Source organism: Cherax quadricarinatus, chromosome 47 (genome assembly GCF_038502225.1).
Source record: "Cherax quadricarinatus isolate ZL_2023a chromosome 47, ASM3850222v1, whole genome shotgun sequence".
Taxonomy (NCBI): Eukaryota; Metazoa; Arthropoda; class Malacostraca; order Decapoda; family Parastacidae; genus Cherax; species Cherax quadricarinatus.
In genome coordinates this window covers 1950515-1977685 of record NC_091338.1, presented here as the reverse complement: position 1 = coordinate 1977685, position 27171 = coordinate 1950515, and the positions used below count along the sequence as shown (strand labels likewise).

The following is a 27171-nucleotide window of genomic DNA, read 5'->3' as shown; positions in this document are numbered from 1 at the left end:
GTAATCAGCACAACAAGTATTGTTCCTGTAGTCAGCACAACAAGTATTGTTCCTGTAGTCAGCACAACAAGTATTGTTCCTGTAGTCAGCACAAGTATTGTTCCTGTAGTCAACACAGCAAGTATTGTTCCTGTAGTCAGCACAACAAGTATTGTTCCTTCAGTCAGCACAGCAAGTATTGTTCCTGTAGTCAGCACAGCAAGTATTGTTCCTGTAGTCAGCACAACAAGTATTGTTCCTGTAGTCAGCACAACAAGTATTGTTCCTGTAGTCAGCACAGCAAGTATTGTTCCTGTAGTCAGCACAACAAGTATTGTTCCTGTAGTCAGCACAGCAAGTATTGTTACTGTAATCAGCACAGCAAGTATTGTTCCTGTAATCAGCACAACCTGTAGTCAGCACAACAAGTATTGTTCCTGTAGTCAGCACAGCAAGTATTGTTCAGCACAGCAAGTATTGTTCCTGTAGTATTGTTCCTGTAGTATTGTTCCTGTAATCAGCACAGCAAGTATTGTTCCTGTAGTCAGCACAACAAGTATTGTTCGTGTAGTCAGCACAACAAGTATTGTTCCTGCAGTCTGTGCAAGATTATTTTAATTAATTAATTATAATTAGATCATAAAAATACAACGTTTAGCTCGGGTGGATCCACGAATCTTGAGACTAGAGACGACTGCTTAAGGTTCCTCTGACTCGTCAACGTTGAGAACCACTGCTTATATACAACCCGGTTTTTGAGATTGGAAAATAATAAACACAAAATAAATTAAAAAACAAATGCTTCATAACTTTTATTATATTAATCATACAGATAATAACACTGGATTCATATATGTTGCCACGCCCTCAGTGGAGCACCTTGATGCTGGTGAGGGGCTCTTTATCCAAGGATTTGGAGTTGCCCTCTCTTATCCTGGGTGGCTAACCCTCCGGGGTTAAAAATCCGAACAAAATCTTATCTTATCTTATCCTCTCCTACCTCACATTCCCCAGGTGTTGTATGACCCTTATGATAAACCGTATAACGACCTTACAGGTCTTTATACGGTTTATTGTAGCATAAAATTCCACTTAGAACGTGCTTTCGGGGTAATTATATTTGGCGACGCTATTATTAAATAAATATTATAGCAACAGTCTTTTGATGATTGTTGCAGTTGTTCCATAAGTTTTATACTTATGCAATATTTTTCCTTATGTGATAAACATTGTTAACCCGCCATCTGGCTTTGCAAAATAGCATATAGATTAGGGAGGACAGATAGAATAAAGTAACAATATCGTGGTTGAAACAATTCACAAAAATACACACACACATACACACACACACACACACACACACACACACACACACACACACACACACACACACATACACACACGCACTCACACACAGAGTCATAGAGTAGTCAGGAAGTGGAATAGCTTAGCAAGTGAGGTAGGGGAGGCAGGAACCATACATAGCTTTAAGATGAGGTATGATAAAGCTCATGGAGCAGGAAGAGGACCTAGTAGCACTCAGTGAAGAGGCGGGGCCAGGAGTTGAGTCTCGACCCCTGCAACCACAATTAGGTGAGTACAATTAGGTGAGTACATACACACACACACATTAGAACTCTTCCAGTTTTGACTTACTCACAGATTTACCCATAAATCAGCATTTTGATATCACAGTAATGCAAGTAAGCTTCCAAATATACAGTAACTGATACAGTTTACAAAATACAGCAAGACGAAGCTTGGGTTTAATTAGAGCTTTGCTCACCAGAAGCTTTCTAGTGTCCAGTCTATCGGACAAAAACTTTTTTTTTCTATCTTATCTATTATGCTCTGGTACATTAAAGTTATCTCTGTTTTATCATTATTTTGTGACCTTATATGTGATTACCAGGCTTCCATATTTTCCTTCTGTCATCTAACTTGGTGATTGCTAGTGCTGTCATATTTCCGTGGTAACTTATGTATAGTTTGTTTACCTGGAGTGCGTTTCAGGGCTCAACGCCCCCGGAGGGTGTTTCAGGGCTCAACACCCCCGGAGCCCCGTCCATAACCATGTCTGTCGACATTTTCTGTATCATCACTTTGTTTTTAATTTGCTGTCACTACACCACGGCTACATTTTTTCTAATATTGCTTAATGAACGTGATGAGCTCTTTGTAGCATTTCCCTCTCCATGTTAAGAGTATTTTGGCACTGGCTGGATGCAATACTTGTTTCTTAAGATTTAATTTACGTGATCTTCTCTCGACAATATGGATCATAAGGGTTTAGTGTTCACAAGGGAATATTAAGTGTCTTTTGTCTACAGTTACTTGTAGCTCCTTCTCTCAAACCTTTCAGTATTTCATCACTATATATATATTTTTTTTTACGTGACCTTCTATAGCTTATTCCCATTTCCAGTAAATGCCACTTTTCTACATTAAACTCTATTATCAGTCTATTCAATTTCTCCAAGAATTCCTGTAATCCACAAACATACATGTTCATGTATATTTCAATTCCTTCTGACAAGGCATTTTGATAAATCAGTAATATCATCAGGGCAAGTACCGACCCATGTGCGATGCCGTTTGTGACCTTTTTAGTTTCTTTTAACCCTGAGATTCTTTACATCATTATCTCCACCTACCTTTCAAGCAAAAAATCTGCGTTCTATTTCTTATATGTCTAATAGTTTCCCAGCGCCTTTGACGTCCCATGACTAACTTAGACACATTCATTACCGGTTAAGTAACTCTTAATGCCCGTATGGTATTGAATAACATGCTTCCTTGCGATCCTGGATTATTGCTCATTGTTTTGTTAAAAACATTTATGGGTAAAAGTAACTTATTTATTGCAATCACGTGAATCACCACAGTATGTATTTTTTTTGATTTACAGAAAAACTCACACTAATATACCTTAATCCTGTGATGAGCAAAGAGAATCACACTAATCTGTATTCATTTGGGTTATGGCACATGGTCATGTATGTGTGATGTCGCTAGCTGCGCTCACGGTATCCTCTACTGGATTTTGACGATGTTTTTGATCCATGTTGTGCTACTAATGACAAACTTCGGTGTACACTCTTGTCTCGAGAGCCCGGGTGACGGGACTGACCCCCAGTAAGCACGAGAGGAGCACTGAACCGCAGAGGAGACGAATAATTAGGAGGTGAACGAGAGCCATGATAATTCCGACGAGGATAATCCCAGTCGTCGTATCTGTCATTATTGTTATACTTTATGTGAAGCGCTGAACCCGTATTAGAATCTTTTTGAATTCGACGTTTTTCATTGATCTTGTTATCACTTTCATAAGCATTATTACTATAACCTTTCAAGACATGAGGACCTGAGCGAGCTCCACTGTCATTAACTTTATCTGAACCATAACGCCGGTGTATAACTTCCTTACTCAGGCTTGATTCGCTTGATATTTCACTTGAAGTACCAAGACCTAAGTCTTTTTCTAGAAAACTAGTATGTTTGCCTTTAATTGCATTAGGTCCAGCAGGTGAGGCTCCATTACGACTCAGTGCCAAAGGTGTCACTTGGGTAGTTCCATTTTGTACTGTAGTTACACTGCGTGGACGTGGTATCTTCATGTTGTTAGGATCCACCCAGAGAGACTTTTCGGTGCCATACACGTAGAATGGTTGAGCATTTTCCATAGTAGGAGGAGTGTCCTCCACCTTCTTCTTTTTACTACATGAACCAGGACCCATGAGAGAGAGGAGAACTGGCAAAAGTATGATCCCATGTAATACCCCTAGAAATATGACTAGAAAGACGGTCTTGAAGAATGTGACAAATATGTAAGAGGGAGCCAAAACTAGAGCCGTAACACCTAAAATTGTTGAGCACCCACCTTGTAGTATAGGCAAGCCAAGAGTGTACAGGCAGTCCTTCACACGCTCGTCCGGAGTTTCACCTTCTGATACCAAATAAGCATGTGATATGTGAGCTGAGAAGTCGACACTAAAACCTATACACATGATTAAGTTGATCATTGAAATGGAATCGAGACTAACATTCCAGAAAGCCATGTAACCGACGACACCTATTTCAACAGAGGTGATGGAGAACACAACCCAAAGAGAACACAGAGGGTTTGGTATGAATATCAGTGACACAAACATCATTATAACTGCGGAAACACAAATGGCTTCTACACTTGTTATCCTCACCATAGTAAACTGTAAAGAAAAGAAAAATATGTTATTTATGATTGTATACTATTTTACATAAAGTATATGTACTTACATATAAAACAAGGGGTGATATGAGAAGTAGAATATTCATACAGACTCAAGAAAAGATATATATATCTTCCCTTGAAGAGCTTTTGCTTATTTCTCCAAAGCAATGGGTCCCCATACATGTTTCTGAAGGTGGATCCCGTCTATGTCTTTATTTACGAATTATACTTGAGAGAGACAATTCACTTTCACTTCAACGGAAATAAACAAACATAATCATCTGCACAAACCTGATCAAAAAAGATAAAATATGGATTGAACACTGTGACGTTGAACTTCGAATCAAGAGCCACCTTGCGGAACTCCTGCATCATATCTTTGTCTGCATTCCCATCGGTAACATTGTAAGACTGAATGATGAACCTAGACGCTATAATACGAGTTCCTTCTTCGTTGAACCTGACATCTGCTGCAAAAGCATTGGCTGGGCCTGACAGATACAGCTGGTGAAGAAAAAAAACAACATTGTCATTAAAGAATCGAAATACAGTATAGTGAATGGAACAATACATCTGTGACTCGCACCTACCATACTAAAATTTATTAAGTAATAAATCTTGAGTTTTAGTTTCCTATGTGAGGGTTATTCGTGTATTATTATTGAAATTTGTTTTATTATCTTGAGGCAAGAATAATGTAAATGCAAAAATAATAAAGTGGTGCTTGGAACAGGTGTGAGTTCACTGTAGGCAACGAATTTTACTAAATAAAAAAAGAAGAAAAGGGTACAGAGCAGGGATTTGCTCTTAGAGCTTTGTACTCTAGAGCTTTAAACTCTAGAGTTTTGTACTCTAAAGCTTTGTACTTTACAGTTTTGTACTCTAGAGCTTTGTACTTTAGATCTTTGTACTCTAGAGCTTTGTGCTCTAGATCTTTGTACTCTAGAGCTTTGTACTCTAAAGCTTTGTGTAAAAGCACTACACAGAGAGAAACGTTGTCTCACTGAAACCACGTTCTGCTCCTGTGCCTTTTCTTCAGTAATGTTAGCAGTAATCTTTTGCATATACGTATATATATGACATGACAGAAGCTTTACTGGTCTGATCTACGTGGTCTGAATGTGAAAAAATGAAATTAGCCCAAGATAGCTTATATACAAGAGAGTTGCACCTCACCCATACACCATATTTGTTAACATTTCGAATGTGAAGAGAGACTTAGTCTGTCAACCCAGCCTAATTATCCAGCAGATTGTATTAATTGTGAATGTTATGAATGCCTCCAGTTTATATAGTCATATATTGTCATATTGTAGTATTAGCTTATATAGTAATGTATTTTATAGCAAGTTTACATAGCCAAGAATTTTATTACAATCAGGGCTAGGTTTCATATAATTAACTGAAGCTATATTTGTGTTGTGTAAAGCTTAAGGCTAATTAAAGAGTCCTGAGTAAACTTTCTCACAGGTATTTGTCGATCGTTGTGTCAACACTTACTTTCAGACCTCCAGTGAGGTGAATAAAGCAACTTTACACTGTCTACTCTATCCATATTCAGTCGAAACTCAAAAAAAAATAGATATCAAATGAGAAATACAGTTAGCTTCATCCACTGTACTGAAAATGGCAAACCTCTTTAAGTTGAGTGCAGAAGTCTTCTTCACTCGTGATATTAAAGCCTAAGAATTCTTGGTTTCTTTTCACAAAACCAAGCCAAGCTCTGAGCCACGACTCCGTGTAGATTGGACTTCCACTGTATTTTGTAGACTCAAACTTTTTAAGCAGTACCAACAGTTCCTCCTGAGTCTTAGGATCACTGTATTCCACATCACCTGTTATAACCACCTGTACAAGAACATATAAATTACTTTAGTTTCGGGTAAAAAAAATCGTCAGGAAACAGGATAAATGCCTTCTGACGGGGGTCTTAGATAATCATTCTTGACTGGTGGTAAACATGTGACACATAGCCTTAATTATCCTGGTGTATCAACAGACTATGCACCCTACTTACGAACCAACCAATGTGACTGAGAAGTGTATATCTCTAGGTGTATATGCCCTGAGAACATAGTGTATATGTATATGTACAGAGAGATGCTTCTCTCTGTGTGTAAATACACTGAGAAATTTACTGTAACCTTTGGTACTTAATGGATTATATATTCCGTATGACCCTAATAACTGCAATAACTGAAGGATTATAATATTACTAAGCAGTGGTGACACAGGAGAAATTCAGCCTCAGTAAACCCAGCTATCAGCTTGGAAATCTCATCTTAAAGTTTGGAAACCCGACTTTATGCTTGGAACCCCTAATTTTAAGCGTATATAGTTTTACTCACCTGAATTCTATATGGAAATTCCCTGAAATATTTGTCTTCGCGTTCATAAAACAACACAGAGTAAGAATCATCACGAGAGAGTCTCCTGCGCTCCAGACCTTCGTTGAGCGTAGTACAGCCCCAGCAGGCAACAGCCAGGTACAACATGAACACGATAATCACAATGGCTGGCGGTAAGAAAAAATCTGTTAAATTTGTATGTGTGGTGGGGGAGGGTGTGCATCAGCTGCCTAATGTTTACATTATTTCAGCAACTGCTATCAAACTTTTTTTCCTTATAAATACGTGAACCAACTAAGTTTTCTCAAACATAACTGATCTGCAACACATTACAATGAACATTTTGCGTTCTTTAGATTTCCTGAAACAAGATCAAGCCAGAGAGGCAGATGAAGGATCACCTTTAACAAGCGGGATGTTGAGGATGCGGGCGAAGTAATCTCTGAAGAACACCATGATGATGTGATCCTTATTGTCCTTCTGATTCCAAGGATCATTCTCACTTATCCCACCAGTGCAAAGGACACGGTAGCAGCAGCCGGCGTCCACTGTATGTGAAGGGCACAAAAATTTTAGCTATCGCATCGAAACTGGAAATATCAGTAAGAAAAGTTTATGTGAAGAAAAGACTTGTTGCAGAGCGGGTTAATGGTGAGGCGACGAGTCGCTCTGTGTAGAGCCTTATCATGTTATTCCAAGTATGATTTGAAGCTCTACACAGGACGAAACGCTCACCCCATCAGAAGATTATTCTGCAGCTTACTTTCATCGTGTGTGTGGGAACTTCACCCATACACCAAATTATATCCAAACACATCAATAAAAGCATGCTAAGAACTTAACATGTTAGATCAAGAAATTTCCACAACACAACAATAGGTCAGAAAGCTTGGATATCCTCACTGCTTTATTCAAACTTTATAGACAGCTGAACACAACTTTTATAAAGGTATTCACCAGTCCTCAAAGAAAGCATCAGAGATAAATCAATCATCCGCTTCACAGTACTTCATTAGAAAACAGAGTTCTCTTGTAGGTTTAGCGCTTCTTTTTAATTATAATAATTAGAAAGCAGAAAACCTTTAATTAATGTAATTTTCTCACATCCCAATAAAATGGACAGTTATTTATCAAAAAACAGGAGGAACAAACAATTGGTTAAAAATTTAGTGTCTATCATATTTGTTGCCAAGATTGTTTTAGTCTCTGGTGAAAAACCCTCTAACACAATACATGTACGGATCAGTTATGGTTAAGGGCGTAAGTTTGCTCCTGCATCATTAACCTTATCTATATAGGGAAGACCTGGCGTCACTTATAAACCAGGATTGTGGAACACAAAAGAGTCGTGAAATACTGCCAGGAGAAATCTGCTTTCTTCCAGTATCTTAGAAATTTATCAGTGCAAAAGTGATTACGACACAGCCAAAATATTATACGAAATAAAGGCCACCGACTATATTAATGCAATCGAAGGTACCCAAATGGATATGGAAATATATTTTAATACATCTGAAGGGAAATGAATTCCTGATGTGATTTCAAAATTCGCAGTGGAGAAATTCATTCCTGCTTCAGATTACTTAGAGCCGACCATGGACTGTCATCTCGTAATTTCATCCACTTCCCAGAAGTGCAAATAACCTGCTAAACTCAGTTCTCAACTACCTGGCTTCTTGTTTGACTAGATTTAGCGGCCCTCTTCCATTAACACACAGGTGATCCGTTGACTTAATCAACATATATATCCAGTTTATATTTTTATTCCCTGTATTGTTTCATAAGATCTCAGACAGAAACTGAAGTATACAGTCTCTGTCTTGCATTATATTCTTGTCTACATGAGGGGATCTTAACAGATTGACAAGTGTCCGCCACACTCTGATATTTATCATACATACATGCATATATACATATATATATATATATACATACATATATATTATATATATATATATATATATATATATATATATATATATATATATATATATATATATATACATACATACATATATATATATATATATATATATATATATATATATATATATATATATATATATATATATATATATATATATATATATATATATATATATATATATATATATATATATATTTCAACTTCAACACACCGGCAGTATCCCACCGAGGTGGGGTGGCCCAAAAGGAAAAACGAAAGTTTCTCCTTTTACATTTAGTAATATATACAGGAGAAGAGGTTACTAGCCCCTTGCTCCCAGCATTTTAGTCGCCTCTTACAACACGCATGGCTTACGGAGGAAGAATTCTGTTCCACTTCCCCATGGAGGTAAGAGGAAATAAACAAGAACAAGAACTAGTAAGAAAAATGGAAGAAAACTCAGAGGGGTGTGTATATACATATATGCTTGTACATGTATGTGTAGTGTGACCTAAGTGTAAGTAGAAGTAGCAAGACATACCTGAAATCTTGCATGTTTATGAGACAGAAAAATGGACACCAGCAATCCTACCATCATGTAAAACATTACAGGTTTCCGTTTTACACTCACTTGGCAGGACGGTAGTACCTCCCTGGGCGGTTGCTGTCTACCAACCTACTACCTAGGATATATATATATATATATATATATATATATATATATATATATATATATATATATATATATATATATATATATATATATTGATAGATAGATTGGGAAACACTAAGCTTACAGAGGATATACTGTCAGTAGTCCGGTTATTTAACCGTTATCTTATAAATATTAATGGATGATTGCTGGTAGTTCATTTACATTAGTTATGATGCTAGCACACACCTTACCTTCATCAGCAGCACAGTTGCAACGAAAACAAGAGTCTCACACTAAGATAGCCTGAAACCTATTTCACATGAGGAACTCAAGATTCACCTATTGTGTCTTATATGTAGTTCCCGCATACGTCATTCATGAACCCAGCCACGAAAGTTAAGTTGTTGCTGGGTAATGGGAGATAATTAGTTGTGATATAAGGAAGGGGAGCGTAGCTCCATTCCCTTGGTTCAACAGCACCTCACGCAGTTGATAACCAGCCTCCTTGAAGGGCTGGTTATCAACTGCGTGTCATCTGTTTACCATCAGTTAGTTTAATATGTTTATTATACACCCCATACCCATCTTGTGGGCGGTAGTCAAAAGAGTACAGAGGTACATAATTGGTACAGGGACCATTACCTTGTACCTAGTTCAGCCATCAAAACTTTGGGACTGGACTCCAAAGTTTTGATAGCTGAGCAAGTTACAGAGGTAATGAACTCACAATTTACAAAGGTAATGAACTCACAATTTACAAAGGTAATGAACTCCAGGTAGGTCTGGTCACAATCATGACAAGTTACAAAGGTATTTACAGATTACAGAGGTACGTAATGGGTCCAGGGACTGGGCCCCCAAAGTTTTGATAGCTGAACTAGGTACAAAGGTAATGAGCTCACAAATTACAAAGGTAATGAATTCTGTAAGAATGGTTACTTACGTTTATACATGGCTACAATCATGAACAAATTATAGTGTAATGATCAGACAAGAATATTTTCATCACTAAATTAGGGATTAAAATATTCGTTGTATATACACTAAGAGACATACAACTTACGGTATTTATATCGTGACTTCTTCAAGGCAAGTTATGAAGGAACATACAGTACAGTACTGACCTGCTTCTGACTTAGGTTTGATCTTGAGACACACGAGGCCATGGCGCTGCTCCTTCTCCATGAAGCCAGAGAAAGCCAGACAGCCACCGAAGAACGTGATGTGCCAGAAGTAAGCCACAACCACCGCCATCCCTGTCAACACGGCCACCTCGCTATAAAGGTTCTTAATGCAGATGAAGAGATAAAAGTATCTCTTAATACGATGCTTTGCACACTAGAAAATGTCGCATTAGTGAAAGATTTCTTTCCTGTCGGCTCATATTAATTCACTTACACGCAGTACAGGACTAGCAGAGGCGCCCACAGAAACAGTTTTATTTTCTAGGGGATGGAAGGACAGGAAAACGTGCAGCCTATTAAAGAAACCAGCTATTTCAGAGTAATAATTTTACAGAAGTCTTATAGAGGATCAGATTTTACACAGTAAGTCAACAGATTCAAAGATGATAATTTATTTGCTTAAGGACAAACAAAAATTTACATTTGTAATCAAAATTAGTGAAAAACATTGATTTTTTTCTTGCACTGTTAGATACACTGCTTCAAATAAAACCTCAATATCGATCTAATAACGGCATCTGTCTTGGTAACAACAGATTGAGAGTCAACAACAGGCGATATTGTCATTCTTTGAACCGTGTGTACAGTTTTGTTGACATATATACGAGAGACGAAAAAAATAAGACAACCGCTTCAAGTTACCCCTTTCGGTTTTAGCGCTAGCTTTGATAATAATAACAACAACAATAATAATAATAATAATAATAATAATAATAATAATAATAATAATAATAATAATAATAATAATAATAATAATAACAATAATAATACCCCTTTCTGTGATACCTAATAATTTTGTCAAATCCAGGGATAACTAAAATATTTTTCTCTAAAAACGTAAAGAAAAAAGTGATCAGAAAGAGTCTTGCAAACAAATATTTCACCTACCGGTATACAGGGAGAAGATCTGGACGGAAGGAAAGGGAGTGATAGCTCCGATGAAGAAGGAGATGACGTCTGTGACGGATGTAATGGTGATACCGACGGCAGCATCAGCGAAGGCATGACCCATCCTCTCCTGCACTGTGTCTTGCAGCTTGGTGCGCCGCCACGCTGACAGCATCACAAACACGTCGTCCATGCCGATACCTAGGTAAACAACCTTTACTTGTCAACAAACCCATAAGAACTGAGGAGAGCATATGTCTCAGGTGTATGGCCGTTAGTTTATACAGGTTATCCTAAAGCCGGTATAAAATTCAAGAGTGCTAAAAGCCGTGTTTAGTACTCTTGAATTTATAAAGCCTTAAAGAAGGATGTACAGTTCTTTATGAGAGTCGTCATTCTAGCTGATTCATGTGTGGGAAGGTATCAGTAGCAAAGGCTGATCTTACGTACATGTGAATATTAGTAAACTTGTTTTCTACCAGGTTCACAGATAACAAATAGATAAAGGCAAACTAATAATCGGAAAAACACTGGCTTTAGTACTCACCTAACAAAAGAAAGGGGGCTGCCATGTTAATGCCGATGAAATCGAGACCAATGTAAACAAGAAAGCCGAAGGCTGCGACACAGGAGAGTGAGACAGAGAGGACCCCAAGGACCCCCAGCCACGGCTTCGTCCGCACCCAGTCACCAGACAGAGCGGAGCCCACGCTGAACACTATCATCGTAAACACCGTCAGACCGAAGAACGGAGATACTGAAATCGTGTTGTTCTCCAGCTCTAACTCCAGTGTGCGGGATATGAACCTTGCCACTGTAATGTTGCCGAAGTCCCGATTCTCCAATGCTTTTAGTAAGGCATCCTCCCACAGTGCTCCTCTGGTGATAGAGATACAAGTGTTACACTACACTGTACCTTCATCTTGCGCCCCAACACGTGTCCTCGTACTTCATTGTTCCTTATATCACTTACAAACACTACATCGCTGTTTATAATGCATATTATAGATTATAAATAATCGCTGTTACAATTATACAGGGATAGTTATACTAGAATACAGTGATACTGAGATACAGTGATATTGGGATAGTGATACTGGGATACAGTGATACTGGGATACAGTGATACTGGGATAGTGATACTGGAATACAGTGATACTGGGATGCTTCTTTGTTTATATGATTCATTAGATGAGGACATTACCAAAAAAACAAATTTGGAAGAGACACCAGTTGAAGTCGTACCACGATTGAGAAAAAACATATCAGCCTCAGTCCTCTTGAGATAATAGGCCTACTTTTGCTGCCTCTATTTTTCACTAATGGATGACTACATCTGATGCCCAAAATTGCTCAAAAATTTATCTCATACCCAATAGTTAACACAGCTAAAAGTTCCTGATTTGTGTTATAACTGGTTGCATCCGTTGGACGAGAGAAATGTACAGTCGGCGCAGCTGTATAAACAGAAGGAGGAAAAGAAGAGGAGAAAGAAGAGCAGGAAGTGGAAACGAAAGAAGAGTAGAAAGGAGAAAACGATGAAGAGGAAGAAAACAAAGAAGGGAAAGAATATGAAGAGAACGAGTATAAGGAGAAAGACAGGTAATTAAAGGTGGAACTTACTCTGCGGTTTCCTTGGCATCGTTAGTCTTAAGCCAATAAAACAAGGAGAGTGCCTTGACACTCACAATGTTAGTGTTGTTGTCAACCTTGACGCCTCCGAAGAAGAGCGGAAATACAATTGTTTCAAATGTTTCAGGGTTGAGCATGAAGGGATAACTCAGACTGAAATTGCCCTTTTCAATTTCCTTCATAAAATCTTGCAGACCTAAGATGTTGTTTTCGTAGCACTTGCTGTCCCAGATGGCGCAGAGGTCATCGTAACGGGCCACCCTGTCCTCAAGATTCACGCTGACGGAATGCACCAAGCGATCTACTGATACGATGTCGTTCCAAATCGCTGAGCGCAGGAGATTCCCTTCGTCCTTGGCCATGATCAGTAATCTGGCGAAGCGTCCCAGTCGTGTTATCCTTGACGGACTAAAGTTCGAACTGAAGTTAAGAGAGAAGTTCTCCTCTATGATGGCTCGCTCCCTCTTAGCAAAACCTGACCGAGGAGAGAACAGGTATTCTGGGTCATCTTCGTATTTGATTCTCTGAAATCCCGTAGCTAGTAAAGCAGTCAGGAAAAGAGGTATCATGATAAAGTAGCCGTAGTGTTCAGCCACTGTGTACCCCAGCCGGTAAAACGACCGCCTGAGGAAGTGTTCCAACTTCTTTAGACAATAACCCATGATGACACGGAGTCTGGTGCTACTAGAAGCTACTGTTCCAAGCAGCAACAGCAGCAGTATTCGACTGGCTCAGTTGTTCCCGACTCCTCAGACCTGGGGAGAGAATATACAATAATATCAGTAAAAGAAAAAAAACACTGGGTTTAATTTGGGAAAAAAGAATCCGATTTAGAAGGAATATAGCAAAGTTGGAAAACAAATTTGTAGAGTATTGAATATACGAGTCTGACTTACCTAGTTTGACCCAGTAACAACTGCAACGCTCATTTTTTCTTTTTTCTTTTTCTATCCACGATGTAAAAAATAACAACAAAAAATTATTCGTGACACGAGCTACAATCCCCCAGCAGTTACGACTAAAGCCACTCAATAACAAGAGGTCTCATAATATTCTAATACATCCAAGTATTCTAAAATCCAGAACTGATGAACCCGGTATACAAACTTCTGTAAAGCTGGTTCTTCGCTGGTTCTGTAAATCTTGGTCTTCGCTGGTTCTGTAAACCTGGGTCTTTGCGTCTGGTAGTACTCTCATCTTTAGTCTTCCAACAATTAGTCTCTTCTCTTGTTCAAATTATCTCACAATCTCTTCCAGTCATCATATTCTCCTTTATTTCTTACTGCTTTATAGCCGCCTCTTCTTTTTGACACAGCTAGACTCTTCTAAACTTTCTTTTCTTAGGAACTGGCGAAGTGAGTCCAGCGTTGCTGATCTTCCTGTCTCTCCTGTGATTAATCTTATGCATTACTTTTTCATTAAAATTAAGTTTGTTTACCAAGGTAGTAGCATTAATTATCGAGATATTGTAATAGTCAGATGACGTACTTAGGGAATGGGCCTCAAAGCTGCATCTAAATTGGGTCCCCTGTCTCTTACACCTTCCATACATCTAGGCGAGAACAAATAGGAAGCACGTCCGCCTGGCGCTCAGCAGACGGAGGATCAAGCCTCTACTAAGTCTTGTGATGAATAACCCACATGGCTTTAGCACTTATATAGGTGTTAAATTATTAAAAAATGTATATTAAGCCTTACGAAATAAAAATACATACTCCGAATCTTACTTTGTAAATAATTCGAGTCGGAGTGTAATGTCGTCATAAGCTCTTCTCTCTCTCTTATATGCAAGTTATTTGTGTATCGTCCCCGAGAATAATGACCCCTTCAGCCTTACAGAGGCTGTTTCCTGACCTCTTGATTTTTCCCATATCTTTTCTCATTTGCGGCTTGATAATGATCAGGGATGTGCCGAAACGTCATCTACTTTCCGTTTCCAGTTTGTGGGTTAAGTGTGAATTGTTGCAGCATAGGTGTCGCTGCTTTTGTTCTCCTGACTCTCGTTCTGACTTCCTGTGTGAAAGAATCTTTGAAAGTTATATTAATCAAGTTTCTTAAGACACTTTCACACTGTAGCTTCTTTCTTATCATCAGTATGAGGTGAGTGTTGAAGCTGCTCTCTCCTGCCTCACCATGAATCCGTAACACCCTGGCACCTGTGTCTTCCCTGGTACCTGTGTCTTCCCCGTCACCTATGTTTTCCCTGTCATCTGTCTTCCCTGACACCTGTGTCTTTTACGTCACCTGTGTCTGCTCTGACACGTGTGTCTTGTACGTCACCTGTGTCTTCCCCGTCGCCTGGTAACACTGGTTACCCTACCAATGTTTAAATACTCTAAAGAACATAGGAGCCCTTATATTCGTTAATTTACATTCGTATTGCAGACTCACAAATTAATTAAAGCTCCTCTCGCTAAACTTGAGTGGGGAGATTTAAGTTCAAAGCTTGGTAAAGGCTCTATCCTCCGTACGCTAATTGCGGCCTGGTCTCTGACCAGTCAAGATGTAAGAATGCAAGCGAAAGAAAATTTTAAGCTGTATGAAACAGAAGGTGGTACAAAAGCCGAAAGCAATGGAGAGAAAATGTCACATGTGCATTAGCTTGGTAGAGTTCTGCATAGATTTTTAATCATAATTTGTATCGTTTTACCGGGATATTCACTTGAGAAGTGATACCCACACGCCTGTGACTACAGGCAAGCCCACAACCATTCATCTACACTCTACAGGTTGAACGGTAGTTCTGTACAGCACGTTACGTTGTCATAATTAATCTGCATCTGTGACTTCTTCAGCAACAGAAGTGCTGCGCAGTAGCGCTTCACAACGACCAGGGAGAGAAAGTGAAAGGGAATGTAGACAAGTGTCTCACAGCGTCTAAGGAGTGAGAGTGAAAGCGAAGGGAAGGTTACAGCTGAGAGGTATACCTCCTCCAGACTTCATAAACACCTGCAGTGACGTCAATGAAGGTGGACCAACACCTTACCTCACCCCTTTATTTACACACACACACGCAGACTCGTCACTCAGATGTTTGTTTGGAACAGTAAGTGTAGTCCCTTCCGAAGGGCAGGAAGGGAAAGGGGTATGTTGATAGTGGTAAATGGTTCTTCATTTAAGAAATCAGAGGTCCCCTTCTCTTCGTAAGATCAAACCTAATTACCTCCAATATCCCTACCTATTACGTAACTCGAAGACTTAAAATTATTATTATTATTATTTTAACAAGAAAACTTTGCTGGTCGTAAGAATAACCATTCAACTATTAACTTTAATCACAGTACGAGTGGGACTCGAACCCATGGTAAGCCTGTCCTAAAAGTAGCAGGCCAGTGTATTATCCACCGGTCCATGCCATTCATTCGTGTTACGACGGTTTCGTCAGTCGGATTAGTAACTTGAAAGTACTTAGATCACAACAGGGAAGCCGAGATTGGTTGTTTGTCATTAGTCTTGAAAAAAAAATACGTAGACAACTAAACCTGAAACACAGGTAAAATAGATCTGTATATTTCGGCCTCAGCCAGAGACCCTCTTCGGCAGATAAGGCGTACGTCTCGATCTATGCATGTTCAGTTTTGGTGGTAAAATAATACTTTCAGCAACGAAACATCTTACTAAAATGACGTTTCGCCCTTTGGGTTTATCCACTAGGGGCTTCGTCAAGTACTTGGAGAGCCCCAAATGGGTGAAAACTCCCATTAAAACAAGTTTCTTTGCCATAAGTGCCTTTTTGACCACAATCAACCGGCTTCTAGCCATCCATGGTTAATTGTTTAATGGAGTTTAGAGCCTCTCGACAACACGAGGGTCATTAAGGCTGCGTATCACCCGTTCATCACCAGTCAAGAATACTCGAATCCCTAAAACTGGGGTTAGAATAACCTCTAAGTGTATATACACTGAGAGACATAGTCCTCCCAGGGTACATATCCCAGCGATTAATGTACACGTAATGTGTTATTTAAAGTCTCCTCCAGAGGGCCTGCAAGCCATATTCCTCAGCCATTCTGAAGCAACACTCCAGAGTCAGTGGTCTGGCTCCTACTTCCAGAGTCAGTGGTCTGGCTCCTACTTCCAGAGTCAGTGGTCTGGCTCCTACTTCCAGAGTCAGTGGTCTGGCTCCTACTTCCAGAGTCAGTGGTCTGGCTCCTACTTCCAGAGTCAGTGATCTGGCTCCTACTTCCAGAGTCAGTAGTCTGGCTCCTACTTCCAGAGTCAGTGGTCTGGCTCCTACTTCCAGAGTCAGTAGTCTGGCTCCTACTTCCAGAGTCAGTGGTCTGGCTCCTACTTCCAGAGTCAGTGGTCTGGCTCCTACTTCCAGAGTCAGTGATCTGGTTCCTACTTCCAGAGTCAGTAGTCTGGCTCCTAATTCCAGAGTCAGTGGTCTGGCTCCTATTTCCTGAGTCAGTAGTCTGGCTCCTACTTCCAGAGTCAGTGGTCTGGCTCCTACTTCCAGAGTCAGTGGTCTGGCTCCTACTTCCAGAGTCAGTGGTCTGACTCCTACTTCCAGAGTCATTGGTCTGGCTCCTACTTCCAGAGTCAGTGGTCTGGCTCCTACTTCCAGAGTCAGTGGTCTGGCTCCTACTTCCAGAGTCAGTGGTCTGGCTCTTACTTCCAGAGTCAGTGGTCTGGCTCCTACTTCCAGAGTCAGTGGTCTGGCTCCTACTTCCAGAGTCAGTGGTCTGGCTCCTACTTCCAGAGTCAGTGATCTGGCTCCTACTTCCAGAGTCAGTAGTCTGGCTCCTACTTCCAGAGTCAGTGATCTGGCTCCTACTTCCAGAGTCAGTAGTCTGGCTCCTACTTCCAGAGTCAGTAGTCTGGCTCCTACTTCCAGAGTCAGTGGTCTGGCTCCTACTTCCAGAGTCAGTGATCTGGCTCCTACTTTCAGAGTCAGTGATCTGGCTCCTACTTCCAGAGTCAGTGGTCTGGCTCCTACTTCCAGAGTCAGTGATCTGGCTCCTACTTCCAGAGTCAGTGATCTGGCTCCTACTTCCAGAGTCAGTGGTCTGGCTCCTACTTCCAGAGTCAGTGATCTGGCTCCTACTTCCAGAGTCAGTAGTCTGGCTCCTACTTCCAGAGTCAGTGGTCTGGTCAGTCTGGCTCTGGTAGTCTGGCTCCTACTTCCAGAGTCAGTGGTCTGGCTCCTACTTCCAGAGTCAGTGATCTGGCTCCTACTTCCAGAGTCAGTGGTCTGGCTCCTACTTCCAGAGTCAGTAGTCTGGCTCCTACTTCCAGAGTCAGTAGTCTGGCTCCTACTTCCAGAGTCAGTGGTCTGGCTCCTACTTCCAGAGTCAGTAGTCTGGCTCCTACTTCCAGAGTCAGTAGTCTGGCTCCTACTTCCAGAGTTAGTAGTCTGGCTCCTACTTCCAGAGTCAGTGGTCTGACTCCTACTTCCAGAGTCAGTGATCTGGCTCCTACTTCCAGAGTCAGTAGTCTGGCTCCTACTTCCAGAGTCAGTAGTCTGGCTCCTACTTCCAGAGTCAGTAGTCTGGCTCCTACTTCCAGAGTCAGTAGTCTGGCTCCTACTTCCAGAGTCAGTAGTCTGGCTCCTACTTCCAGAGTCAGTAGTCTGGCTCCTACTTCCAGAGTCAGTAATCTGGCTCCTACTTCCAGAGTCAGTAGTCTGGCTCCTACTTCCAGAGTCAGTAGTCTGGCTCCTACTTCCAGAGTCAGTAGTCTGGCTCCTACTTCCAGAGTCAGTAGTCTGGCTGCTCCTACTTCCAGAGTCAGTAGTCTGGCTCCTACTTCCAGAGTCAGTAATCTGGCTCCTACTTCCAGAGTCAGTAGTCTGGCTCCTACTTCCAGAGTCAGTAGTCTGGCTCCTACTTCCAGAGTCAGTAGTCTGGCTCCTACTTCCAGAGTCAGTAGTCTGGCTGCTCCTACTTCCAGAGTCAGTAGTCTGGCTCCTACTTCCACATTTCTTTATTTTTATCGTTTTACTCTATTTATCATCATTTTCACAGTCCTTTCCGTACAAAAATTCCCAGCGTTCCCTACAATTGATTTATTTTTGTTTAAGGCCCATAAAAGAGCATAAGCCTATATTATAGCGACATTTCTCTCCAGGGAAAACTTTACCCTTACGTAAAGTTATGTCAGTCTGGCAGCGCTGGTGTCCGGGGGTGTCCAGGAAACGTTCAAATCTGCGCGCTTATCAGAGATGTTACTGCCATGAAGAATGTTGTGAATAACTGTATAAGTCCTTAGAAGCTGCATAATCCTCCGGGTTTAGCGCTTCTCCCTTGATTATAATAATAATAATGTGTAAGTCCTTAGAAGCTTTGCCTAATACGTATACTAATGAAGGTTTAAATAATTCTTGTTTTATACTCTCCCAATTTCTAATGAGAATGTATGTATACAATTGTATACTGTCTCTTGCTTTAAATGACATTCTTGGGGCAATTAAAAGGTTTTTTCAACCGTTTTTTTTTTCTAAGAAATCTGCCTGATATATATGTGCCAGTGACAAACTTTTTCTTGCGTTTGCAATATTAAATCTCTTGAAGTGTGTTGCGTGTGCCATCTCTGTTGACGTGTGTTGCGTGTGCCATCTCTGTTGACGTGTGTTGCGTGTGCCATCTCTGTTGACGTTTGTTGCGTGCCATCTCCGAGTGGTACTGAAATGTTCGTGTGTTCGCTGGCTTACAAAGGTTACGATACTTGCTATACTGCGCACGTTTGACCTGCGCTCTGAGTGTTGTGTAGCTGTTTTGTTCTTAATAATGCTGACAGTTATCCCAGAGTACAATAGTTCGCTGCTTTTAGGAATAAAAGTTACAAGACTGTGCCTGGAAGAGGTCACAACGTGGCTGAAACATGTCACAATAACGTGGCTGGAACAGGTCACAATAACGTGGCTGGAACAGGTCACAATAACGTGGCTGGAACAGGTCACAATAATGTGGCTGGAACAGGTCACAATAACGTGGCTGGAACAGGTCACAATAACGTGGCTGGAACAGGTCATAATAACGTGGCTGGAACAGGTCACAATAACGTGGCTGGAACAAGTCACAATAACGTGGCTGGAACAGGTCACAATAACGTGGCTGGAACAGGTCACAATAACGTGGCTGGAACAGGTCACAATAACGTGGCTGGAACAGGTCACAATAACGTGGCTGGAACAGGTCACAATAACGTGGCTGGAACAGGTCATAATAACGTGGCTGGAACAGGTCACAATAACGTGGCTGGAACAAGTCACAATAACGTGGCTGGAACAGGTCACAATAACGTGGCTGGAACAGGTCACAATAACGTGGCTGGAACAGGTCACAATAACGTGGCTGGAACAGGTCACAATAACGTGGCTGGAACAGGTCACAATAACGTGGCTGAAACAGGTCATAATAACGTGGCTGGAACAGGTCACAATATCGTGGCTGGAACAGGTCACAATAACGTGGCTGGAACAGATCACAATAACGTGGCTGGAACAGGTCACAGTAGCGTGGCTGGAACAGGTCACAATAACGTGGCTGGAACAGGTCACAATAACGTGGCTGGAACAGGTCACAACTAACTTTCAGATTGAAAATGGTCAACGTTTCCGTCCGTCCTGGACAAATATAATAGACAAGGATGGTCCACAGCGAACTCCATTTTCATTTACAATTTGAAGGGTGACTGTGAAGTTTCTTTTTCGTGTGAAGCTCATAAGATAAGATAAGATATCGTTCGGATTTTTAACCCCGGAGGGTTAGCCACCCAGGATAACCCAAGAAAGTCAGTGCGTCATCGAGGACTGTCTAACTTATTTCCATTGGGGTCCTTTATCTTGTCCCCCAGGATGCGACCCACACCAGTCGACTAACACCCAGGTACCTATTTGCTGCTAGGTGAACAGGACAACAGGTGTAAGGAAACGTGTCGAAATGTTTCCACCCGCCGTGAAAGAAGGATGAAAAGTGCAGAGAAGTTCTTTCTGTTTGCAATCTAGAGTGTTGTCAAAGATGTTAATACTGAGCCATTTTTCTCTTAATTTGTACTCTGTTTAAAACAGCAAAACTCTTTCAATCCACAAGAGATCTATCGTGACAATTTTGATGTGCGTATAGACACACAGTTATGTACATGGTGTCCCGTCTCCATATATTTATACTTTGTCTAGTATTGAAACGTTTGCTAAATGTTCTTGGATTCCATTCCAGTATTCCAACATTATGTGAAGACACTTCCTCGACTGTCTTTCCTTAAAAGCAGTTTGCTCACAGTGCCTCGATTATTGCTAGTATAGTTGTGCAAGAATGGTATACAGTGCCGACAAAATGAAAACTGAGACATATGTGCAGCATCTGAGTATCTTTATTGTAGACGTTTCGCCATCCAGTAGCTTTATCATTATAGATTCTAGGACATAATTTGAAGACAGTAGAACTATATACAAAAGATGAGGTAATGAATCCCTCAGCCTTGGAGTTGGTGTGAAGAGCACCGTAGTCGTGAAGATTCTGGAGCAGAGGTAAGGAGACTGGCGCTTATATACTAACGTCAGGTGGATTGGGACGTGTAGCAGACGAGGGCATAGTCAATGGTAGGCGGGATTTCCCCCTGAATGTCATACCCAAAGGAATGGGTAAGTTGTAGCAGTAGTTGTAGTAGCCGTGAAGAAGGTCACGTAGATGTCCTTTGAACCAAGATTCCATGATGTTGCAATGTCTGACAAGTTGTACAAGAATGGTATACAGTACCTACAAAATGAATCTTCATGACTACGGTGTTCTTCACACCAACTCCAAGGCTGAGGGACTGATTACCTCATCTTTTGTATATAGTTCTACCGTCTTCAAATTATGACCTAGAATCTGTATTGATAAAGCCACTGGATGGCGAAACGTCTACAATAAAGCTATCCAGATGTTGCATATATGTCTCAGTTTTCATTGCTAGTAAAGTCATGGAGAAGCAAGGGTATGGCAGCACCTCACAACCCATTAACCCCAATGATGCTCTGATTGAGGAATTATTTTCTCTCAGGGAGTTGCTTATAGCATTAAGTTTCCTGAAATGTTTAATTTATGTAATGTTAGAGTTAGGTGTGTTATGTATTGTTTACATTTATTTTTGGGGAGAAGAGGAGCAACTGTCTTTCTTGTAAATGAATGTAAACTGAAGTTGGTCACTTATTTCACCTGAGTTTCTTTCCCGCTGATGTTGTACATACAAGACCTGACGTTTGGTTAGGAGGATGAGCTGATATAAGACTATGTTCCCTGAGAATGTGATTTGATACATCACGAAATCTCCTGGGATTTTTTTCATTTAAAGTGATCAAATTGCATTTTATTGGGCATCTCCGACGGGGTACCTTTAAATTCTTATCTTCCGCCACATCTACATATGTGCACACACTTTCACGCGTATACATATGCATACGCACATGCATAGGTAAGCATACGTATGCACGCATACACACGCTTACCCATACATATTTTTATATCCTCCTGCGTTAGAGTTTTATAACCGACCTGCAGTGTACTATGTGCATTAAGGTAGAGGGGGTTGGGCTTAGAAAATACTGGGATACTTTTCTAAGATCGCGCAGCGACTGAATCAAGCCTAGTTTACATCCACTTAGATGAAGGCAGATAGACAGACATACAAGAGAGATTAATGTACCTTCGCGTCCAGGTGGCTGAGATTTCTCCCCAGAACCTTCGCTCATCCTTCATTGTGATGTGCATCACGTGGAAAATAACATATTTATATTCTTATATAGTATATCAGGCGCATTTAATCTACGGACCGCTGGCTGCATCAGGAGTAACAAAGAAAAAACGCTGTGACCCGCCGCGAGAGACAGTCATGGCATGGAACTATCCTCTGCGTTAAGATGTATTGCTGTATCTATCATCAAATTCTTAGCATTCAAACCATTCTTGAGTATAGTTACATGTGACATTGTATGAATGTTCATTATGTCTCTAAACCTTGCTAATGCAGCAGTGTATAGTAACTCCGAGTATTAGTATATGAAGATACAATCTGTATTCGCTGTGGCAACATGAAAGGTTGCCAGGAGTCGATAATTACCTGCCAGCTGACAGTGGTCACATAATTATTATAATAATCAAGGGGGAAGCGCTAAACCCGGAGGATTATACAGCGCCTGGGGGGGGGGGATGTGGAAGGCATTCAGGCTTAATTCGGGGAACTGGAGCACAGATCCAATTCCCTAAATCAAGAGCCCCTCACCAACATCAAGGAACCTTCCTTGAGGGGACAGTGGTCACAGACTTATGAACTAGCTTATTACCCTATATTTGTTATTAATCATATTATTTTTAACTCTTGTGGCTCCCCGGGTCAGCAGTGCACCTCAGGGAAGAAAAATAGAGCAGCATCGATCTGTCTAACTGCCTTTTTCAAGCATCTATGTCACATTTCTATATTACTGGTGTTATTTTATTCGTCAGGGAAAAGTCTTGACTCGTCTTTGGCATTAGACGATCCGTTTAGTGGCGTCGACTCTATGGTGGAGGAGCAGCAAGACAGTGTCTGAGAACATGTTAAGGTATGATACCCGATGGCACCATGAGTGCTCTTTTAAGCACCACGGCAGTAGCAACACACAGCTTCCAGGCACCGGACTCAGTCAACTGGGTCGCATGTTGATTATCTGAACTGCAATATCAGCAAGGTTATTTACGTACTCCTAGAGGTGGTTATCTCTCATTGTGTATGCATTGAGAAGTTACGTTATTGAAGAGAAAAAAAAAACCGTGTGACTTTAAAAATATGTTAGAGAAAGAATGAAACTGGCATAATACCGTGACCGGAACAGTAACAAATAACTGTCACATGAGAGAATGAAATTTATGGAGACATTTCGCTTCGACTTGGACTATTAACTGGGCCTACTGGCCCATGCCTGCTGGCCCATCTTGCAGATAACAATGAAAAATTTATTGTCTGAAACAGTAATTTCTTCTCAATGAAGTTTGTTGGAAAATTGGAGAGTCAGAAAGTACCGTAATGATCAATTGTGTCATATCTGTCATAACATGCCATAGAGAATATGTGGAAAGATTGCATTAATTTGACACCAAACATTATCAATAAAAAAATATCCTTCATTTGTAAACCTCGTTTTTTGACACATCAAGAGTTAATATCCGAGCGTCCCTTGTATACGGAAATTTATTAATGTTAAGGTTACTTTAAATTAGGGTCAGGTGGGTGTGGTAAACCTCTATAAACTCGTCTTTAACAACATATAAACAAAAACCGACCAGACAGAAGGATGTCTCGGAGAACATGTACAACGTTCAAATCTTGCAAGCCTATCAGACGTTCTGTGAGGGAAAAGTTACAGTTGTGGACCACAACTGTTAGGAGGACACATGACCCGGCGGAAGACAACCACCATAAACAGTTTACATACAAGTTGCTCTTTGATAAAACTAACCCAATACGTAATTATTATTATAATCAAAAAGAAGCGCTAAACCACAAGGGCTATACAGTGCTGCAGGGCAGGGAAGGAAGCGAGGGTATCGGGCGGCTGAAGGGGGGGGAGGGATTATTAGTAGGGATAGTGCGGGGGTAGAGGGTACCTAATACGTAAGGTATAGTAATCTGATTTATCCTGATTAACTTAATTACTCTGATGTGATCACTCGTCTCCCTCCTCTCATCTTCCCTGCAAGTGCTCGATGCTGGCTACTAGTGAACACATTCGACGCACATTGTTATTATAATCGAGGGGAAGCGCTAAACCCGTAAGATTATACAGCGCCTGGGGGGATGTGGAAGGCATTCAGGCTCAATTCGGGGAACTGGAGCACAGATCCAATTCCCTAAATCAAGAGCCCCTCACCAACATCAAGAAACCTTCCGTGCGGGGATTCGACACACAATCACGGTAATGTAGGGGCAGATTTCCTACCCACATACACGGTGCTTCTGTCCCCCTTGTAGTAAAAAATACATTCTGTGTTAGCTGAGTATTGTGAGTGGTAAATAGTGAACAAATTACTAAATAAATTGTACTAGAAAATTGAAGGCCTGCTGGAAATCACAGACTGTGTCAGAAATCTCCAGTCATGCTGAAGGTACTCAAGTGTTGAGTGAAAGGTATCAACACGAGGCTGTGTATTTAGTGATGTTAATGAAATGTTCTTACCTTCAACTGTAGGAAAGAAGAATGTGTAGATACACTTTCTCTCTCTCTCTGATCTTCGTGTTATGGGTAATAATTCTGAACGAGGTGCAGCTGTTCCTAATGGTTAATCTCCGGTAGAAATTCGGATCATTTTAACACAATCACAGTTTCTTTCACCATTAATTATGATACTCTATTAACACAGACGACTACAGTACGTTTAGCAGAGAAACGACTGCAGTGCTTTTAACTCAGAGACGACTACAGTACCTTTATCACAGAAACGACTATAATAACCAAAGCCCTGGCTTCTCTGACTGTGAGAAGGCAGAGCACAAGCCGACACCAGTCCGGTCTCCACACTGAGGGATCCTTACTGCAGCCGACTTCTCTGGGTAAGAAGTAAGAGGCGGAGCAACAGAAGGAGGTGTATTGAGAGGCGTTGATTGGCTCAACACTCCTTGCAAGACCACGCCTGCTCCGGTAGGACCCTTTCCTTCACTAACAGCGTTACGTTATGTTACATGATTTGCAATAAAGTGGGTATTTACAGTGACTCAAAGTCACATATAAAGCCTTTATGTCATGACAGTCTAAAATTAGCCTTAAAATTATACCTGTGTGAAGTGTATACACATCGACAGATGTACATCAGTGTATATGCATTGAGAAGCTATTATATTATTATTATTATAACTATTATTATTATTATATTCATGGAAGCACTAAACTCGTATGAGTTACGCAGCCCCTAGGCATTAGGAGGTAATCAGGTTCCTTGGATCAAGACCGTCATCAAAGCATCCCATCCTTCCTGAAGGTTGCACCGAGACTTGTGTGTGTCTCAGTGTACATGCATTGTGATGGGTATAGTTCTCGATGTATAAACACAGGGTCTTCTAGATGCTAGTGTACTATTAACTCAAGTTATTTACCAGGCTTTAAACTTTACAGACTATTTAAATACAATCGTAGGTCTTAATGTTGAAATTTACTCAGATTTGTACGAATCGATATATCCCACAAGAGAATAAATTATGTAAACTACAGATCTGAAGATTTTAAGATTTATTCCACAAGATAAGATTCACTTTTCATTGGTGTAGGCTCAGATGTCAGTCTAGTTTTTCACCTGGAGTGAGCATAAGTGTATACGAGGCATGGTTGGCTTAGGCAAGAGCTGTAATAAACAATAACACATTGAATAAATGAGACATCGACACCATGCCCAGCCCTTCTAGGGTAGGGTAGGTGCCTGAGCCTGAGCTTGCAGCTCACAAGAGTGTCATTCCTATTAGCCCCCTTGGGGCGGGGATGACAGACCAGAGAGGTCTAGCTTGTGGCTAGGCCTGGGGACAGTTGGTCCCAAAGATGAGGAGGTACTTGTGCCTCCTCCCATGGGGGACTTAGGTCTCAGATACTTCCTAGACAGGGAGACAAGGCCGGGCCACCACTTGGACAAGGCCCGGGCCGGGAGAATACCGGCGAATCTTTAATAATAATAATAAATGAAACTATGTACTCCTTGCAACGCAGGCGATAATATACACCTGGAAATCCTTGAGGAACTAGTTCCAAATCTGGACACGGGAATCACTCCCTACGTAACGAAAGACTCGGCAGGCGGTGCAACATCCACCAATGAAAAGAAGGGCTGCAGTGCGTACATAGAGAGACACATTAAATGTCAGGGGCCATACATACATACACAGGGGGATTACCAACAGGCGAACCATGATGTGCGGCCAGCAGTAACATCCTGGATGATCAGGTCCTGATCCACGGCGAAGCCTAGTCATGGACCTGGCCGCGGGGGCGTTGACCCCTCAAACACCCTTCATGTATACCTTAATATTCATCTCTCAACAGATAAGATTGTTTACACAATTTAATTGACAATGCACATCACTAGCTGCTGTTGCGTAACTCACCTTCGTTGCCACACTAAGAGTAACCACCTTTCACTCTGCAGTACATCAGAAATTCAGAGGTAGATTACATACATCTCTCGGTGTATATATTCTGTCCCACAGTGAGATGTTTTCCTCCTTTCCACCAATATTTTATCAGATTTTTTTCACGATCAAAAGATTGTGAACATTTTATTTTTTGAATGGAACTTTCTTATCCCATGTGATCCATTTTGTGAGTCATTTGTTAAAGTACTAAAAAACTATGGAAAACTTTTGTTTAATAGCATAAGAACATAAAAACCGTAAAAGCTTAAATATTCATTGTGAGAAACTTAATTTGATTA

General features: G+C 40.8%; 1 protein-coding gene across 2 annotated transcripts; it reads right to left on the bottom strand.

Moving 5' to 3' along the window:
- Positions 1-1293: 1293 nt before the first annotated feature.
- Positions 1294-25308, bottom strand: LOC128696553 (patched domain-containing protein 3). 2 transcript variants are annotated; one of them, XM_053787864.2, is made up of 10 exons: positions 25185-25308; positions 12794-13557; positions 11718-12049; positions 11171-11371; positions 10223-10354; positions 6939-7085; positions 6538-6704; positions 5825-6037; positions 4481-4693; positions 1294-4187 (listed from the first exon to the last, which is right to left on the bottom strand). In XM_053787864.2, exons 2-10 carry the CDS (start codon positions 13462-13464, stop codon positions 2991-2993), a joined length of 3273 nt encoding a protein of 1090 aa, XP_053643839.2. In that variant the 5' UTR covers positions 13465-13557; positions 25185-25308; the 3' UTR covers positions 1294-2990. The 2 variants fall into 2 exon arrangements, with proteins under 2 accessions (XP_053643839.2, XP_053643838.2); XM_053787863.2 differs by having other exon boundaries at positions 24936-25292.
- Between the last annotated feature and the right edge of the window lie 1863 nt (positions 25309-27171).